Below are 20,984 nucleotides of genomic sequence, written 5' to 3' on the forward strand. Positions count from 1 at the left end.
GCGTCTCAATTAACTGAGAGCTATCATCACCTATGAAAGTTAAATATGGGGTACCTCAAGGAAGCATATTGGGACCCCTGTTATTTAACATCTTTATTAACGATATTGTACAAATTGACAGTTCTGTAGATTATGTAATCTACGCTGATGATACCAGTCTATTTTTTACTGGTGAAATGGCTGATGACCTCATCGTGTCTGCCAATGAACTGCTATATAAAATATACGCATGGAGTACAGCGAATTCACTACACATTAACTGCTCTAAAACCAAGGCTGTACTGTTCCGTGCAAAATTCAAATTATACGAAACGACTTTCAAGCTAACCCTTATTAATAGCTCAATTGAATTTTCCCAAATTGTTAGAACTCTCAGTGTTCTCTTCCATGAACATATGGCATGGAATCACCATACGGAACACATAAGCCATAAACATTGGAGAGTTTTGGGTGTGCTGCGTTGGTGCCACAATATATTACATGTAAAACAAAAACTACTATTATATAACGCTCTTTTTTCTTCGCATTTACACTATTGTCATCTGGTTTGGTCCACAGGATCTAAAGCATCATTAAATAATCTGGTCGTGCTGCAAAAAAAATGCCCTGAGGTGTATTGAAGGTGTATCGCAGAACGCACTCACTGCTTCATTATTCTTAATGTATAGAATTTTAAGAGTGAACATTTATTACCAATATAAGTTCTTGTCAACTTTTAGATCACAAATACGCAGAGGAAGTACCCTCTTACATACGTTGGCCGATCAGCAACCAAATCCGACCAGTCTCTTACCCGACATACAAAGAATTGGTATGTACCATGTCCTCGTACTAATATTTGACTGCAAACATTACATTTCTGCCTTCCGAGTTTACTGAACAAATGGAAATTAACAAGTGAAAGTTTATGTAATTTGTCCAATACTGATATACTACATAGAATGTCCTGAATGTCCTCTTCATGTAATATTAGGTCACTTTCGTGAGAGGTAATTAATGTCATGCATTATCTATTGCTTTGTTGTTTAATGTATTTTTTGTATATTTCAGAGTTTTATTTTGCGCTTTGCTGTGACGGGCCACATGTGCGTTCCTTTTGTATTGTCGCTCTCTGCTGCCTGTAATTTTGTAATGAAACGTTGTTTTCCGAGTGATGGGGCCAGTCAAGCTGTTAAATGCAGCTTTTTTCCCATCACACCTAACCACGTCCATGTGCACTTTTATGTGCATGCATACATACATACATCACATCTGCCGCGGTTGCTTAGTGATTATGCTGTTGGGCTGCTAAGCACGAGGTCGCGGGATCGAATCCCGACCACGGCGGCCGCATTTTGATGGGGGCGAAATGCGGAAACATCCGTGGACACTTAGATTTTGGTGCAAGACAAAGAGCCTCGGGTGGTTCAAATTTCTAAGGTCCGCCACTATGGCGTGCCTCATAATCAGAAAAGGGTTTTGGCACGTAAAAGCCCATAATTCAGTTCATACATCGATACATACATAAGGGCGAATCAGAAAGTCTTTTCCCCTATTTTTTTACCAAATTACAGCTCTAAATGCGTTAGTCAACATATCCATTTCCGATGGTAGACCTTTCTTAGACCGCCCCTGACTTGTCTGCCGGTAGCTCAGCGGCACCGCGCTGCTGTCAGTTGTTGAAAACGGCGATTGTGCTTCACACGTCCTTGGCGTGCAAGCAATGAGGTGCGATTTGTTTTATAGGGAGTCAGAGACGAACGCCCATCGAAATAGGCAGGGGAATGCAGCCGACGTATGGGGAAAGGTGTCTCGCTTCGAAAAGCGTCAGGTGGTGGCGTTTTGAGTTCGCAAAAGGGTTGTGAAGTCTCGCCTAACAATAATCGTTCGGAGAGGCCGCGCGCGTACGAATTCTACCACAGGGTCATCTCAAGTTTAGTGCTGCGATGGGACAAATGTTTGAATCGGTGTGCCGACTATGTGGGAAAATAGTGTAAGGTAAGTAGAATAGCACGTATATTTGTAATTACCTGTTTGTACCTTACTTTTGCTCATAAAAAATAGGGTAAAACAATTTCTGTATTGGCGCTCGCACATACAGACATATATACAGACAACTTTAGTTTTTTAGGCCGGGCAACAGCACAAATTGCAGCCTTGAAAGTTTGTGGCTCGCAGGCAGCAAGGAACCACTAATTGCGTACACAATACCCTAAATGTCAGGTAAAATGTAATGATACCGTGGACAAAGAAAGCGAAAGGAGCAGTAGACGCAACTAAACAAATAAGCATAGTATAATTCATGAGAACCCTGCAGGACAATAATTTGAAACAAATTTCGCAAGCAATACTTGCGCGATCTTTGGAACATGTCAGTAAAGTTTCCTAAAGATGATATGCACTGCCTACCTGAAGGCGCTCCAAATCTTCTCGGGGTCCCACACCGGAGAGAAGCAACAGTTGAGCGGATCCTACCGTTCCTGCTGAGAGAATCACCTCTTTTCGTGCTGACACGTTCTGTTGTTGGCCGAACCTTGTGAACGCTACGCCCACGGCGTGACTTCCTTCGAAATTCACCTGCACTTCATCATGACATGGGGACTATTATGTATGCTTGCTCAATCATCATTATTCGGTTTGGTAGAAATGTGCATTAAAATTTGCCGTTTACTTCCACTCTGTTGTGGCGTTATCAAGCTCATTTATCAAGTTGACGTTCAGATAGGGTGACGATAGCAGTGCGTAGTGCTATACATAGGAAAAATTATGCATCAGAATGATAGTGACATGATGCTAACACTAAACATGCAAATCGTTGCGGTCCATATTCAAATCAAGATTCGTCCTATCACTGATCAGTAGCAAAAAGTTTTCTTACACTGTGAACAGAATAAACAGATTCGAGGTGCTCTATTTTTTCTGCAGTACCTCGCTTCGTACACAGCAAACAAGACTACAAATGCTAGAGAGGCATATCTCAGTGTTTGCGTTCACGGCCTAAGATAGTAAAACACATATTAAAGACAGGCATATCTGCACGTGCCATTTAATTCGATGTAGAATAAAGGTTTACACTGTAATGTCACGAAATATGATGATTACTGCGTACAATGCGTCGCACATTTAACCTATTTACCACCGAACGAGCTGAGTGACCCGCTTCTCCAACGAGTGGCCACAGTGCACTACTCAAAGCACAAAGAAATCCAAATGATGCGCTGGTTGATGCAACAACCAGCGCATGCAACAACCAGCGCGAGGTTTCCTCTGTAGCACTTAGCTACGTTTGGCTGGATATATCATTTTCCCTTAATTAATTATCTGCATTCACCTTGCGGGCTTCCGCAGAACAATTAGGTCAAGTTGCGGTTGTCACACATGTAGCAGTTATTCCATAGAAAATGTTGCACGCACATGGAAAAGCTTTACCGTGCAGCGCACGGAGTTATACTGCTACGACCACACTAACTGCGTAGCTTTCGCAGCGTTGCCTGCTGTGTATGAAACTGAATATTCACGCTTGCATGCGAACAAACAGAAAGCGAAGGCAGAAAATAGAACTGGAAATTATTATGATCGTTTCAAATCTGAAAGTAATAAAGGTAGCGAAATGAAACAGTACGAAAGTGTAACTTGCCGCAGGCGGAAGTCAAACACACATGTTCAGCATTATGAATGCGGTGTTTTATCAATTACACTGCCACGGCAGCCATTCTCCACCCATGGTATAGGCCGCTTGTTACACATCACCGATGGTTACAAATCGCAGCGTTAACTGGCCCCGCTTGCAGCTAAGGTAGCGAATTCTTACCATCGTTTTAACGTCTGGCGCCAGGGGTAATGCTCAGGACGTGGGTTCGGCTCCCACGTGCAGCAAGTTACGTTTTCGTTCGGTTTCTTATCCTTTTACGTCGTTCTATGCAAACTTGTAAACTTGCAATTAACGCAATAAATTGTTTCTTCTACACTTTCTCTAGATTGTCCATTTTTTTCTTATACTGTGAGCGTTTCTCTCGAGAACCTTTGTAGGATTATTTTGGAATTTCTTGAAATATTCTTCGCGAGAATTCCCGTGAAGCTCTTTCACTTGCGGATTCACCAATAAATGATGTGGTGTACCAATGCAAATTGAATGAAATGCCCTAGAACATGTTTACTGAACTGCTGCGCTGGGAACGTACCTTCGTGGCATGGCTGAACAGGGCGACATGCAAATTCTTCCGTGTCCCAACGACGGGCTGTATAAAGGCCTTGCTAGCGCTAAAGCGCTCACCGTTCGCCATGTTCGTCTGCAGGCGAGAGCACCCTGGACGCAAGGTTAATTTTGCCACAAATGAGCTGTTTATTCTTTTTTTTCTGGGTGATATACAAACTTATACCGAACGAGAACCAAGGGAGCACTGCCATGGTTACAGCGGCAGTAATTCTTCAATTATTACAATATATTTTAGTGATCAATCTCTTGATTCCCACGTGTGCGATATACTTAGTGGACGGAATTGGCCTCAGTTTTAGGCTAACAAGATTGAAAACTCTCCATGAGCTTCTAAAGAAATTGCGTATGTTCAGATCCTCCCTTGACGAAATGTAATCACTGAATATTCCTTTATATTCAAGATGCTAAACGTAACCCAAGCATGTTTTCCAATCTTTATATATTTCTTTTCAAGATATTGAAACTGGCGTGATTGCTAAAATTATTTGCGCCTCAATCATGAAAGGCTGATTACAGAGTCGCGGTCAGGTCACCGCTTCCCCAAAGATTGAACGAAAGTGAGAGATCGTTTCTTACAATTGATGCTACTTACCTAGGGAAATAAATATCAGTCCCCTCTGCCGGTAGCATCCTTGGGATTCGCAAAAATAGACACTGATCTGCCGCCGCTGAATGTTAAAATTTACCAGAACACAGCGCAGTGTCCATACTACAAGTGTGACGAAGAAGACTGGCAGGCTGAAAAGCCCCGTTGCCATCGCGTGGCACGTATCCAGTTCGTTCGCTGGCTGCGCCCTACCTGCTGGTGCTGAGTTTGTCGCTGCTGCTCTACGAGCCGGATAAACACCCCGTTACAATTGGTGGAGCTGCTGGGTACAACCAGAGTTCTGGAACTTCGTAATCGGACACTGCAGCCCGTCTTCATAATGTCGGACGAAGGACCACCACAACCACAACCTGCTGCCCCGGTGACTACCGTGGTCTGCCACGACCCGTTGCGGCAACGCGAACCATCCATCTTCAGTGGTACCGAAGACCATGACGTAGTAGACTGGCTCGCTGACTACGACCGGGTGAGCATCCAGAACCACTGGGACGACGCCAAAAAACTTAATTACGTGTCATTTTATTTGAGCGGTGTCGCCAGCGTGTGGCACCGCAACCACGAACGTGATCTGACGACGTGGACGGCTTTCAAGACTAACGTGACAGATGTATTGGGGCGCCCCGCGGTTCGCAAGCTTCGCGCCGAGCAACGTTTGCGTGGCCGTGCGCAACAGTGCGGAAATACATTTACCAGCTATATAGAAGATGTTGTCGACCTCTGCAACTGCGTTGACGTCGCAATGGCTGATGCCGAGAAGATCCGCCATATCTTAAAAGGCATTGAAGACGACGCCTTCCAGATGTTGTTGGCGAAAAATCCCTCGGCAGTCTCTGAACTCGTCAGTCTGTGTCAAAGCTCTCACGAATTGCGCAAACAACGCGTAGGCACCCGCAAATCTACACCTCAGGCCACTTCAATGTCGAGCTTGGCTGCTGCTCCGAACAACACTTCGCTGCTGCTACAGATCAAGGAGTTCGTCTATGAAGAGGTGGCTCGTCAGCTATCCTTGATTCCACTTGCATACGGCAAGCCGAGTACTCCGTTGGCGCCCGCTTTCCAATCTGTCATCAAGGAGCAGGTAGCCGACCCCATTTCGCCTTCTCTTCAGCAGGCCCCGACGGCCGCTCCCCTGACGTACGCCGAAGTCGCGATGAGGCCTGCGCCACAGACCTACGGCCCCCTTCGCCCACCTTTGCGCCCACCCGTATCCCCTTCAGCACGTCCACTGGTGCACTATGCACGACCTCAAGACCATTGGCGCACGGAAGACAATCGTCCGATTTGTTTTTGTGGCCATGCTGCACACGTGCACGTCACTGTCGCCTGCTTGCACCAAACGTCCCGAACAATGTGCGTCCGTATGCGCCACGTTTCCAACAACACCGCAACTATTCGGACGCCTTTGAATCTCATTCTGCCCCGTCGACACCGTATTCTCCGCCGCTCGCCGTTCACGTTCTCCTCGCCGCTGCTCGCTTTCCTCCATGCACCGGTGGCGGAGCCCTTTGCGCCTGGAAAACTAAATATCGGAGTTGAGGAGGCGAGAACTGCGGTGCCAGCGAAATGTATAAGTCCTCACACTTCCCCGAAGAACGTTATTGAAGTCGCAATAGAAGGAACATTGACGCTGGCACTTGTCGATACTGGCGCTGCACTTTCAGCCATAGATGCCCGTATTTGCCGCAAGATAGGAAAAGTGATGACGCCGCTTTCTGGACTGTCTCTTCGAACTGCCAACGCGCAGCACGTCGAGCCATCCGGCGCCTGCACTGCTCGTGTCGCAATTCAGGAGGTCCTCTATATCATAGAATTCATCGTGTTGCCATCATGTTCACACGACGTCATATTAGGTTGGGACTTTCTCTCCACACATCATGCGATCATTGACTGCGCCCGCGCTGAAATCGAGCTGTTTCAGTTTTCGACCGATATTATCACTGCCCATAAGGACCATTATCGCAAAATCGCTGTTTCAGAAGACACCGTTATACCTACCTGGTCTTCCACTCTTGTCAGTATCTCTTGCGAGTCTGTAGATGATGGCACAGTACTCTTCGCTCCGTCCGAACTCTTAGTTCGCCGCCGTTCGCTACCACTGCCGTTCGCCATCCTCGAGTTCAAAGCTGGCGCCTCTCTCATGTGCGTCTCAAACCCATCGGCTGAACCAATTACTTTACGCCGCCATGAAAGCCTTGGCAGGGCAGAGCCACTGACCTCATCTTCAATATTTGACACGATGGACGACTCCACTCATCTTGCTGCTCTCGAGGCATCGCCTCCTAAGTCACTGCCGCGTCCTTTTACGCCAGCTATTGTCAGTGACCTTATGACGACGCAGCGCGACGAACTTCTTCGCTTACTCCAAGGCTTCTCTTCGTCTTTTGACTGCCAAGCAACATCACTCGGCCGCACAACGGCTGTTTCGCACTCTATTGACACTGGGAGCCATGCACCAATTCGACAGCGTCCCTACCGAGTATCGGCGACTGAAAGACGCGTTATCAATGACCAGGTGAACGATATGCTCAATCGCGGTGTCATCCAGGCTTCTAGTAGTCCTTGGGCATCACCAGTCGTCCTAGCCAAAAAGAAAGACGGCACCATACGATTTTGCGTCGATTATCGAAGGCTTAACAAGATTACCCGAAAGGATATATACCCGTTGCCACGTATTGACGACGCACTTGACTGTTTGCAAGGAGCGGAGTTTTCTTCCTCACTAGATCTCCGCTCTGGCTACTGGCAGGTGCCCATGGCTGACACTGACTGTTCGGAAACCGCGTTTGTAACACCAGATGGCTTTTATGAATTCACTGTAAGGCCGTTCGGTCTTTGCAATGCACCCGCCATCTTCGAACGCATGATGGACGGAATCCTACGCGGCCTGAAGTGGCATACTTGCCTCTGCTACCTCGACGACGTTGTCGTCTTTTCTCTTGATTTTCCGACCCATCTTTGGCGTTTACATCAAGTTTTGACCTGTCTCCGGAATGCTGGTCTCCAGCTTAACTTAAAAAAGTGCCGATTTGCCGCTCGAAAACTGACTATATTAGGCCACGTTGTCTCCGAAGAAGGCATTCTTCCTGATCCTGCTAAACTTCGCGCCGTATCCGAATTTCCGAAGCCCACTAACTTGAAAGCACTGCGCAGCTTCATTGGCCTATGCTCTTATTTTCGACGTTTCGTTCGCAATTTCGCTACTGTGATCGCACCACTAAACCTACTTCTCCAAGGCGACAATGAACTTTCTGCTTGGTCGCGAGCCTCTGATGATGCCTTTACGACTCTTCGTCACCTACTCACGTCTCCGCCAATCTTGCGCCATTTTGATCCAAGCGCACCTACAGAACTTAACACTGACGCCAGTGGTGTCGGCCTTGGTGCCGTGCTCGCACAACGCAAGAACGCTAATTCCGAATACGTAGTCACCTATGTCAGTCGTGCCCTCACGAAACCTCAGGCCAATTACTCAGTAACAGAAAAAGAGTGCCTGGCTATCGTATGGGCTCTTCACAAATTTCGTCCATATCTCTACGGTCGACGCTTTGACGGGGTGACCGATCATCACGCTCTTTGCTGGTTGTCCAAACTAAAAGACCCGTCGGGGCGCCTAGCTTGGTGGGCCCTCCGAATTCAGGAATATGATATCCATGTCTTCTATCGCTCTGGACGCAAACACGCTGACGCCGATGCCCTCTCGCGCTCTCCAGTTATTTCAGACAGCAGCACGTCTACGGACAGGCATGACATCTCACCAGTTGACATCCTGGACATGGCATCGGAGCAACGAAAAGGCCCATGGATTGTCATGATATTCCACTTTTTGTCAAATCCTCCGGCAACTTCGACACCTCGAGTGTTACGCCGACAGGCGCAGCATTTCACAATCAGGGACGGACTTTTATACCATTGCAACTACCACAACGTCGGCCGCAAATGGCTCTTAGTAGTGCCTCGCCGCCTGCGACAAGAGTTCTGCTCCGCTTTTCATTCTGACCTGCAGTGTGGTCACGGCGGAGTGTCAAAAACTTACACACTGCTTCGCCTACAATATTATTGGCGAGGGATGTACGCCTTCGTCCAGAAATACGTAAGCTCCTGCATTGCCTGCCAGCGACGCAAATGTGTCCCCCATCTCTCCACCGCACCTCTCCAACCACTGTCCTGCCCAGCTCAGCCACTTGACCGTGTCGGCATTGATATATACGGGCCTCTTCCATCTACTGGCGCTGGCAACCGATGGATTGTTGTCGCCGTAGATCATTTGACACGGTATGCTGAAACCGCCGCCTTGCCTGCCGCATTAGCAAAAGTCGTCGCCTCGTTCATTCTAAACAACTTTGTTCTCCGCCATGGCGCACCTCGTGAACTGTTGAGCGATCGGGGCCGCGTATTCCTCTCGGATGTCCTGCAGTCACTCCTATCTGAATGCCAAATTATTCACCGCACTACTACTGCTTACCACCGACAGACCAATGGCTTAACAGAACGATTCAACAGAACTCTTGGTGACATGCTGTCAATTTATGTTACATCTGACCACTCCAACTGGGACCTTGTACTTCCGTTCGTCACTTACGCAAATAACACTGCCTCTCAAGCCACTACCGGATTCTCACCATTATTTCTGCTTTACGGCCGCCATCCCTCCAGCACCATCAATACGGTTCTCCCGTACCGGTCGGACCCTGCTGAATGCTCACCTGTTTCTGCGGTTGCTCAGCACGCCGACAAATGCCGACAACTGGCCCGTTCTTTGACGTCTGCTCAACAGCGCCGCCAAAAGGACGCCTTGACCTCAATCCTCCCCCTCACCCCTTCCCCGTCGACTCACTCGTGTGGCTTTGGGTCCCGCCTGTTGCTGCTCCTGGCCTTTCGTCCAAGCTCCTCCCGAAGTACCACGGGCCCTACCGCATGGTTACACAAGCATCACCAGTGAACTACGTGGTCGAACCCGTATCGCCATCTTCCAATCTGTGTCGTCGGGGACTAGAGACTGTGCACATTGACTGGCTGAAGCAGTATTACGATCCGCCGACCTCTTCCCAGGTCGCCAGGATGGCAACTCTTCAATTCCGGGGGTGATTGTAGCGACGAAGATCGGCAGGCTGAAAAGCCCCATTGCCATCGCGCGGCACGTACTCAGTTCGTTCGCTGGCTGCCCCCCACCTGCTGGTGCTGAGTTTGTCGCTGCTGCTCTACGATCCGAATAAACCCCCCTTTACACAAGCATGATTCGTTTACAGACCATGCGGAGGATTTATATGTTTGTCTATACATCTTGAAAACCTGTAGAGCTTACCACACTAAATATAGCAGCGAAAACAGAAAGTAAAGGCACGAAGAGGCAGAATGGAAGCGCTAACTTTCAAGTAAATTATTGCAATGTGGCAAGAACATATATGCAAACAAGCATAGCTTGCGCAAATACCGTGGCCAGCAACATAAGGCAAAGAGCAAGCGAAAACAACCAAAGCGCAAGAAAAAACTGTTGCTCATCCAGCCCACTGGGGGAATGATATTATGCTAATCATTTTGCATGTATCTGATTAGGAAGCAATGTTTGGGCTTCTGCAAAGCGCTACCAGGCGGACAGAGAATTTTTGCGTAACGCGACCAATCGTGCGTGGGACGCGAGCGTGTGTGTGACAACAGCAAAGTGGTTGGAACAGCGACGATACTATTACATCAATGGCATGTGATGTCGCAGAGGACGCAGCTTTAATCTCACTCGATGGTAGCTATATGCAGTACAGCGTTCGCGACCTGTGTACACCGTAACGTAAACACCAAATCATGCGGATGCAGAGTGCGAGACTTGGATGTAGCGACGTCTCGAGGATGAAGACGATGTATAGTACTTGACGAGTAAGAATGATGACTATATATGTGGGCCTAATATGTGTAATTATACTTGAGTACTCTGAACCGCTCTACCACAGTGGTACATAACTATTCTGCCGTGTTGGTGAGCAACTCAATGAAGCGAAACGCGCTATACGAAATATTGTAACTGCAAAAAGCATTTACCCTAAATCGCATCATTCCTTTAATAACGCGAATGCCTTTGCAGAAGCGTTCGGCTATTCACAGGCATTGGCAATAATCCTGGATGGCTTCTCCACATTTTTTAAATTTTTTGTTTGATTTCATTGGATGAGCGCCTTGAGGTAGCTGGCCACCGCGCACGCGCAAGGCGCACTAGTTCATTTATATATTCGCAACTTTTTATAATAAAATCCCTTGGCAGTTAGAGATTCGTCTAGCGTCACCCTTCCTGCTACTTTTGTTTGCGACGTTCCATTCACTGTGAATGACCAACTTGCCTATTTGTAAATTCTGAACGTCCCACGTTTTCGTCAGCAATTTGATGAACGCAGTTGTATACCTAAAGCAGTTCCTACTTTCCCTGACAATAAGAATAAGCTTATTACCATGAAAGATAGTCTTGTGTCATATGGTTGCGTACATCTAGGCGCAGTAGTGCCAACTGTGATGCCCGCGAGTCAGACGTTGGTTATGCGTAATGCAAACTATACTAGGGGAATACTTTTCTTGACAGTGAAGCCAAAGCTACGACACTGCAACGCATCCTATTTGTGTGCGCCACCAAGAAGTTCCTCGGTGTCATCTATAATGTCGCTGTTTCATAATTTCAAAAGAAATTCTAGCTAATCGACTAATTTAGTGACCACACTCGTGCGGCTACATAAATAAACATACCAACTGTACATTGCTCGCAAGAAAGCTTCGTTTGTTCATTTTCTTCTTTTTTTGGACCGCACAACGTTTTCTGTGTGATTGCCCTCCGTCATTACGAGGGTTAAAGATGGCGTGCCCCTTGTCCTTCGGGCACATCTGTTGCCGACTTCTCCGCATTGTAGTCGACGCAGGAAACATTTACGTTAATTTAGGCAAGTAGTGGTTGTCTCAGCCCATTAAGCAGCTTGTGTGCAATACGTACACCTGTGCACTGCGCAGTCATTCCGGCGCATGCACAGTTTTTTTTATTTATTTATTTATTTATTTATTTATTTATTTATTTATTTATTTATTTATTTATTTATTTATTTATTTATTGAATCGGGCGGCGGGGGGCACAATAGAGAAGGGGCCCAGAAGGAAGAAAGAAGAGCGGCAACTTGTGGAAAGAAACACAGTGTCACAGTACACATATACAAGGCACGGCCCGTTCCGGCCACTCTGTGGTCCAGCTACGGTGCGAAAAAAAATTAAAGTTCCAAAAAGAATATATCCACGGGATTCGCAAAGCAAGTGCGCCCCAGGGCTTAGGTTTAGGGAGCCGAGTTAAATAGCCTCCTTGTGGTCCAGGTTTTGAACGTTTAACTGACAGCCGACATCAAGTCAGCTCGTGCGGATTCCAAGAAGGGGCAATACGTCACTCAGAATGACCACTTGAGTGGCAGGGTGCAGGAAACTGAATTTATTGGTCTTCCGCTTGCCCCCTTGAGGCACATGCGGAGGGACGAGCAAGTAGCAAGTAGCGTTATAGATCTATGACGTTCATGTAGCTCGACTACGTGAACCGTCAATAACGTTACCACTTGTGCTTGTTGGTTTTCTATTTTCAATATTTAGCGTTGCGCGTAAAACACAGACAAAACGAAATACGCGTTGACAAACACAGAACGCAATGGTGTTTCTGACAAAGCATAAAAATGGTCAAACTGTTTTCCGCAGTAAATTGTTGATAGCTGGCGCTCTGTGGGTGTCACCTCGTTACTAATTTTGCCTGTCTTTTACGCGCGACGCCACACGTTCGTATGTGGACCGGTACGGGTGCAAGGTTGTTCGCGTGTCAAATTGCAGAATGGTTCTGATTTGAAAGCGAAAACTAATTCCGCTCTGACAACCCGACTACTTGCGGACTGATGCATGTGGGCAAGCTCCATTTCTCCTGCACTGGCTTTATTGCCGAAAAATTTCCCCGCGTATACAGAGACTGTCCCCAACGTTAACGCCCGTGCTCATAAAAGCCCTTTAAGTGGAATCGCATGCTTGATTTGGCCCAATGAACTACTGATGTGAAAGTGCCGAAGGTCACGCAATGAGTTTATTGGCAACCTTCAGGCCACGGGCGTAATCGAGATTAAGCCAAGCATGGGTTTCTAGTTAACGCACACTTCTGAATATGGGTTAAGTGTCTGCCGTTCCCGCAGAAATAAATGCCATTTTATAAAGCGAAAAGAAATTACTAAAAAAACTGAAAGTGCAGTAAATTTATTTACATATAGTGCTCTTTCTATATGTGTCTGTCTTACTGCTATTGATCATAAAAGGTCGCTAATTTGAAACATTGCTTGAAAGTCATAAATTAATCGATTGTGAAAGTGAAATTGATCAGCCACCTGACTGTAGCGTAGAGCGACAAAGCAAACCAGAAGGTAACTTTTGTAGTATTCGGGTGGATGACGGGATTCTCTTTCCTGAACCTTGCCCCACGTTGCGGTCTCCCGCAGCATTCATTTTCCATAGTAGATTATATTGCTGCTATTCAAATGTATTTCTCTTATCGCGATGGCAGGCTTAATGAGCCACAAAGGACGTTAAACCTGATGTGCCCCGGCGGTGCGATTTGATCTGCTTGTACAAGCTCGACGTGAAGTTCAGTACATGAAAGCGCCTGGTCGGGAGAAGTTGCTTTTCTCTGGATATACAATGATTCTATAGTGTTAGTGAAGAAATAAATTTTACTGGAAGATATCTAAAAAAGTTCCTGCAAATGAAGGTTGCCGTTGCTAAAAGATATTGTAAAACGTGGGTCTTCTTCTTAAAAATGCTCGCCGCATGCTTTCGATGCGACAGCGAAGGAAAGAAATCAGTCGTAACTTCTCTCAGAACGACTCATCTCTACGCTGCAAAGTAAATAGCTTTTGAAGACTATTCCATCTATGTACACTGCTGCGTATATTTTTTTTATCTTCAACTGAAGGAAGTCGAGAAGAAGTTTTGATTTGAAACAGGCAAGTTTTGACACACAACATTTGACGTGTTATTCCCTATGTCCTTAAATAAGGTACTTTCCTCCTTCACAATAGCGGCAAGGCTAGTGGTGTTCTGAAGGGTGTCCTGAAGGATGAACAAAACTGTTTAATCGTAACGTAAAGTAAGCTGTCGCCGAACATTCTCTGGGTGTAACACTCAGGTAAAGTTGAGCCACGAGCCACACTCGATGTTCCTGAAGTAGCATAGCATAGCACTGTGTCATTCACCTCTAAATCAGCGCAGATACAGACTAAATATCATACGTTTGCGTAAGTGCTTTATTCACAGTGAGGGCACACTTTTGTTTGATCACTAGATCTTTCTCGCAATTCACACCCTGAAACTCGTTTATTACGAGATCACGACAACCTAGCAATCTCGCACTGCTCTTTGGTTGATACTTGTACATTTCCAACATTTTCCAACCAGAGTTCGCTGATGTTGTTCAATTTAAAAGAGCGATTTGGCTTAGGATGCATAACGATGTGCACTCCAGTAGTGCTCATAGCATGCCGCATATGGACCTAAGAGTCACATGAAGAAATTTATTTAAGTACTTTCAAATCACAAGAATATCCCAGCGCACACGGAAGCTGTCAAGAAACCTTATTGTGTGTATCTGCAGCATATTTTGTGCTCCCATAAACAGATTTGAAAAGCGCATTGGTTTCAGGATTACTGTTCACTTATTTGCTTAACCATTCTACAGCTGAAATCAGGGTGTGGCTGTGAATAACAAAGAATGCACACGTAAGCTCCTGACAGGTTATAACACACGTGTCTAAGTAAACACGAAGTCGAGGGCGCCAGCGAGCTCTCCTTCCGAATTAGGAGCGGTGAGATGTACTCTGGACTAAACATGCTTAACGCAGGCACCGGAAGCTTCGATCTCAGCGATTCTCTTAATCATATATCAAAATATGAAGAGTTCGAGTCAGCTGCCTCCCGGTGAACACTTTTTCTGTCACCTATAACAAAAACGTACCAGCTAGCGCGCGCTTATAAAAGGCACGGCTGGCTAGATACCAATTCATGCGTTAGGAATAGCTAAAGCTGGCTTTTACACACCTGCTGGCGTAACGCACGAAAAATCAACGCAAGAGTTTACACACCTGGCTCCGCGGCGCCGTTGTAGTCGACGACAGGAAAGCCTGACTGAATGCACGCTTCCAGGAGCAGATGGCTGAGCCGTGAGCTCGCGTTGGCGTAGCTCACTGGTACTTCGCCGCCCGTTCCGTGGTACTCTGCCAGGGGAAAAGAAAGGAACGCCAAACCTGCTGATAAGATACAAGGACGTTGCTTTGCTTTATTTACGTGTGATGTTACATTCTTCAGAGAGAGCTGTACCTAATCACAAGTCAAGCGACGCGTATTTCAGACGTATTTTCGCGGCGCAGATTGATTACGTCACGTGGCTCTCGCGCTTCTGTTGCGTTCCACATGCTCAATAATTGCAGCAGTGTACAGCCCTCTGGGACGTTCTGTTTTTCGGAAGTAGTCCTATTAGTGTTATTATAATTACACGAAGGTATTTCGCCCTCGTGAACAGCAGTCCTTGAGACAGTTACTTGGGCCAGCTTCCCACGCTAGGAGTGCCGCGCTCGCACCTGTTTAAGCTTTTCCTAGACTCTAGAACTACACCATGTCCGCGAAGCCTTGAGCGATCGGAACGCACTTTTTCTGCGCTTGGCCGGCAGAGACGGGAGGTTTGTTCCGGCCACAAAGCCGTCCATGTCTCATTAAGGTGCCTGGTGGTGGTCTCGTGCAGACGCTGTCCTCTGGGTGAGCGCCATATTCCCCACATCTTTTAAAAAGTTCAATACTTACAAGCATTTGTCACGCAAACCATACTTATTTCAAGGGAATTTTCCATGTCTCAATAATTTCTCTCGTCGTATTCGAGTGCTGATTGCCGTGTTATCGTTTGTTAACGAAGCGTTCCCTCAAGTCTAAATATTTTAAGGCAGTTTTTCGTGTGCGTATCATGGCCACGCACGCTTATATTGCCTTCCGTTTCTCTACCGCGGGTGCGCTTTAAAACCACGGCGGTGCAATTTTGCTTCAGAAACTTTCCTTTGTTCTTCTCCTCCCTTAAACTGGCTCTCTTAACTACTACACGCAGAGACAAAGCAACAGCGCTCGCATTCGATCACGCGCTCGCCGAGCACGTGATCAAGCTTTTCCTAGCCTCTAAAGCCGCTCGAGTCTGCTCTTCTCCACGGGTGGCCATTTTTCCAAGAAAGTATGCCGTCCAACCACTCGGAATCGGAAATCCACTTTCGCGGGCAACATCAGTCCCTTTCCACGTAAATATGAGGCTCTGGACAGGAGCTATGGCGCTTCAAGGTAACCTGGAGCCGGACGGACCAACCGACTGAGCTATCTTTCCGGGCAACATCCAAGGGTCACGAGTTCAAATCACCTGTTCTTTTTTTTAATATCCCCCCTTTAAAAAAAGGAACAAAAATGAAAAGAATCTTCTCTATTATGTATTGCCACACATGTGCAGGTCATAAATACCAGGTTCTCTAATTGAGCGCCACCCATGCGGTATAACCGAGCTCAAATTGGTCCACCTTGACTGATCAAATAAGGCCCCACTGTAGGTTAAATGAGGCGTACAACTCCTGCGCGGGCGGTAGAGCATCCGCCTCGCGTGCAAGAGGACCGTGGTTCGAACCCCGGTGCCGCGCAATTCTCCACCGAAAAAAAAAAACGGCTGTTGAGAAAATTGCACAAACAGGCCTGAAGTGCGGCCTGATCCCGGTTACCAGAACCGGTAACGCCCTCTCTCACCAGAGCAGGATTGGCCACCCTGATGCAGTTCTTAGCCACAACCTCCTATATGAATACAATAATCAAACCCCGGCCCTCAGTCCCCAGCAGCCGTGAAACAACTGACCACGGCGGCGGTCAGATCTGTGACGCTACAGAGGGTGCTAAGAATACTTGGCTCCGGACAGGCCGCCATTGGAATTTGAACCTGGCAACGTTTCTGGCAACTGGCCAGAAAAAAATGAATGGTCATTAAAAAGTTATCTACATGCAAATAAAAGATAGACTCCCTGAGTTTAGAAGGAATGCTTGTTAGCGAAATGAGTCAATGGTTGTGAGCGAAATATTTGTTGCGGGATTTATTTATTGGGACCCCTTTCCCCAATTTCCCATCCAACGTCAAGATTCCTTCATCAAGCGAGCGGTGAAAAAATTTGCGCAAGAAGATAATGGCGAAAATATGCTTTAGAAATTTTCAATCAATGCTATCAGTGCTACATGATGAAGATACTTTTAAAGAAATAATTGACTACATAATTCCTCAAGATTTGAATATATTAGGAATCATCGAACAGTATTCACGGCGCACCACTGCGTCAACAGTTGCAGCGTTTTTTTAACAAAACGTTGGCGGACATGACAGCGTTAAATAATGCACATTAAGACTACGGCAACGGTTCACCAGAGTGAGCGTTGATTCGAAGTTGCAGCTTTCGCTAGAAGCAACCGCATTGCAAAAGTTCATTTTCATTTCTGGATAAAAGATTAGGCACACTATGGGAAAGCAAGTGTTGCTTAGCAACATACTTCGGTGTACTCTGCTTCTGCGTTGTGACACGACGCCCAGCGATCTGATTTGTTTTGCAACTTTACCACGCTTGAAATGTCGCGGAAGTTTAAAAGACCCACTATATCACGGCACTTTTTTGTTGCTTCTTATACGCAGAAGGATAACATGCGCATTACTGGTATGACTGACTTGGTTGTAGAACAAATTGCCGTTTTCCTGGACACTGCACTCATCAAAGTTGAAGCTAAGATGTCCAAATACACACACAGTTTTGGATTAATGGCGTCAGTGTTTGGCTTCCTAAAGTCACGAATGTATTAGTCTTGGTTCTACAGGAAAAAGACAGTAATGTCTAAATAATGGAACAGATGGTCACTTGACCGGGAAGGCAGGCCATCGGTGATATGAGGCCGGGGCGTGTTACTAGAGCAAAGTGTAATGTATTATATGACTAGTTGGTTATTCTCGCGGGCTTAGTTAACACCTGCGCGAAATTCAAACAAGCACAAATGTCTGAAAATGTTGACATTGTATTGAAGCTTAATTTACCAAAGGGAAACCATCATGCCAGCTAATGTTCAGAAAATTTAGGTCACTAAAATGTAAAAGTTGGTGATGAGAGTACCGAGTTAGGACAGTGACGAGAACGCCTCCCAATTCATCGACGATTGATGACGCGTAGTTTGAAGAGCGATAGCAAGCACTCAGTATTCTTGTAGTGTGTTTACTTGTAATTCATGTCCTGAACACTTCTGAAGCTGACTCAACTTCAGCTTTAAAGGACGAAATTCATTGAGATACAGCTATCAGTACGCCATCACCTCGCCTGCCTGCTCTATCGCAGCAATAGCCATCACAAGACTTTTCAGTCTAGTAAATTTCTCTGCTTTTCTCTTTTAAATTTAGCCTTGTCTCAGTTAATGTTATTGAATGACCGTTCAATCAAGATACGAGAGCTAAGCCATCCCCGTGTTTCATTATGCTTCTTACCTTAGTAAAAACAACAGCATCATTAAAATGTACTGCCCTTTGCAGATTGCTGTTTGGACAAATGTTTGAACTGAGCGAGACGCGGATAATTTTTTCCCGCAGTGAAAAGCAGACCAAAAGGAAATAACCCTGAGAAAGACAGCAAGTAGGGACGACTTGCTATGTGCCACAGTGCGAGAAGTGGAACCGCGATAGAGTGCGCTGTCCTCGTTTTGACTTCGTAGGGTGCTTCATATCTCGCGCCATGGTACATAATATATTGAAGATAAAATTCTTATGCGAGAACTTTTCTTCTGCTAGTCTTATCTGTCAGCTGAACAGTGAACCAATCGTGGAAAAAAGCACCCTGCAAAGTACTTGAGTCTTCAAATTTTCCTTGTCCCTTTACTTTCGACCAGGACTTCATGGCAGTGCCATTGAATAATGCCTAATTAGCAATGCAAAGCAGGTTTGAGCCTTTATTAGAGCGCAAATGTCACGCGCCGTGACAAAGTGCCATTTTGCTTATCATGCGAAATATGCCCTAAAATATGCTCAGTGTGTTTGGTCTTTACAAAACCCCTAACTCAGGAGTGTGTATCAATTAGTATAGTTGTAGATATACTGCTCCTTAGCATCTGAGGAATATTTATTAAGGTGTGAGATTTTAAAAGGAAGTAAAATATAACGACTGCCCAATTGGCTTTCGGCCTTTAAGTTTTTAACCAAACCTGGTATAGAGGAAAATAATTAGTAGAAACAAGCCTGATTTACCAAATAGGTATATGACCAGTAATGATGATATCAAAGCGTTATAATGTATCTATTTGCACCTAAATAGGATGATATTGATAAGTCGTACAGCGCTGTCACGTGTAAACTTGTGAGTAGTACGTCTACAACACCAATCTAAACAAAACTACAAGGTTAAACACGCTATACCATCACATATACAAGATGGTAATTTTGGTGTGCAACACATTTATAATATTGCCTATGGCAGATGATAAATTCTAACCCTTGAGCTAAATTACACGATGAGGTGGCCATTACATCTACATAAAATCAAAATGCTTACTTGAATACTTGACATAATTGCACTAGTGAACTTGCGAATTAATTTATCACACATATTTCAGTCTACAGAATAAGCGGGTGAGTTCGCAAGGCATATCCACTTGAAACGAATTATCAGGACTACACCAGCTTCGAGATATTAATTTTCGAAGTGTCTGACGAAATGCATTGACATTGATGTTAACTTTGCGCTTCAATGCAGAAAACAACATTAGTTCGTGGAACAACAGTGCATTTTAACCGAAAATTTGTCGACGCATATCACGATACCAGTGCCATTCTCAGAATTCGTTCCAAGTGGATAGGCCTTGAAAAATCCCTAGCTACATGCCCTAGATTGAAATACGTTGGGATTAAGTGATTATTTAAGAAGTTAATTAGTGTAATTATGCTAATCATTTAATACAGAATTTTGATTGCTCGCAGAAGTAATGGTCGCCTCGTCGAGTAATATAGCTTAAGAGTTAGAATTGCACTAAGTGGGAGCAGCCCGCTACGTGCTAGTGCACGTTCTTATGGACCTCAATAAAATTTTCCGTCCATCCGTATCCGCTGCTATCCTTTTATCGGGTTCAGTTTAAACATTTCGATATATATATTTATCGATGTATTACCGTGGTCAGGAAATCTATTTATTTACTAATTTACCGCGCTTGCGTAACAAACTCACAGTTTATATACATCATCTGGTTCATAGAATCGGCAGAATTATTATTTCTCTTTCACATGTTAGAAACGTTATGCGATTTCCGTGGTTTTCTATTAGTTTTTTTGTCTGTGTATTTCGCTGGCATTTGAACAGAGCCAATAAAAGTGACCGATCGATATAACGTTGCCTCTCAACAGTACGCCACCACCCAAACATCAGCCCGCGATAGCCATCGAACCTTAACTCGTTTTGCTGCAATCGCAACAGGCAGGAAAGCCAAGAAATATGAAAGAGCTCCCCTGTGTTCCTCTCCAATGAAGGAGCTGCCAGCGAAGCAAATTACTCACCGTCTGGCGTGTCCGCGCGGTAGTCCTCGATGGCCTTGAAGTGCGGCAGGACGTCCTCGTAGGCCCAGCCCTTCGCCCCGTATTTGTTCGCCCACCGATCGAAGTCGCGCGGATGGCCCCTCGTGTAGTACATGTAGTTTAAAACGCTGCTGCCGCCGAGGACCTTGCCGCGTGAGAGAGAGAGCCGCTGCACATATGTTGAAGATAGCATAACGTTGAAGAGGGGACTGTAGTAGAACCTCGCAGAGCTAGTTTGTAGGCATGCTATCACTGCGGTACCACCGCGCGAGGCATACGATACAAGCCTATCCTGCTTACACTGATACTACATAAATGGCTTCCGACAGCGAGTTTAGGTTTCTCTAGCACACGGCGCCACTGGCCTTAAGGTCGCTTTGCACATTGAGAAACGCTAGCAAGGTGCAGATACTACGCGTTTTCGTAAGGTGAAGCTTAGCTGTTTATTCATTTTACTGGTGTAAAGACAGGGAAAAGAAAAATTGTTGCTCACCACCCTATAACTGCCAAGCTTCTACTGCTGGCACTTCAACGGTGCTCAACACAGAGGA

At 45.8% G+C, this 20,984-nt stretch overlaps 1 protein-coding gene across 1 annotated transcript in view; it reads right to left on the reverse strand.

The window, feature by feature from the left end:
• LOC142580034 (L-sorbose 1-dehydrogenase-like) overlaps positions 1–20,984 on the reverse strand; it is a 61,283-nt gene that overhangs the window by 30,225 nt on the left and 10,074 nt on the right. Inside the window, exons 3-6 of the mRNA XM_075690772.1 lie at positions 20,416–20,602; positions 14,921–15,052; positions 4,161–4,285; positions 2,389–2,556 (exon numbers count right to left, since the gene is read on the reverse strand). Of these exons, the coding sequence (XP_075546887.1) occupies positions 2,389–2,556; positions 4,161–4,285; positions 14,921–15,052; positions 20,416–20,602 (612 nt within the window). The remainder of the gene's footprint in view (positions 1–2,388; positions 2,557–4,160; positions 4,286–14,920; positions 15,053–20,415; positions 20,603–20,984) is intronic.

Source organism: Dermacentor variabilis, chromosome 4, assembly GCF_050947875.1.
Source record: "Dermacentor variabilis isolate Ectoservices chromosome 4, ASM5094787v1, whole genome shotgun sequence".
Classification (NCBI taxonomy): domain Eukaryota; kingdom Metazoa; phylum Arthropoda; class Arachnida; order Ixodida; family Ixodidae; genus Dermacentor; species Dermacentor variabilis.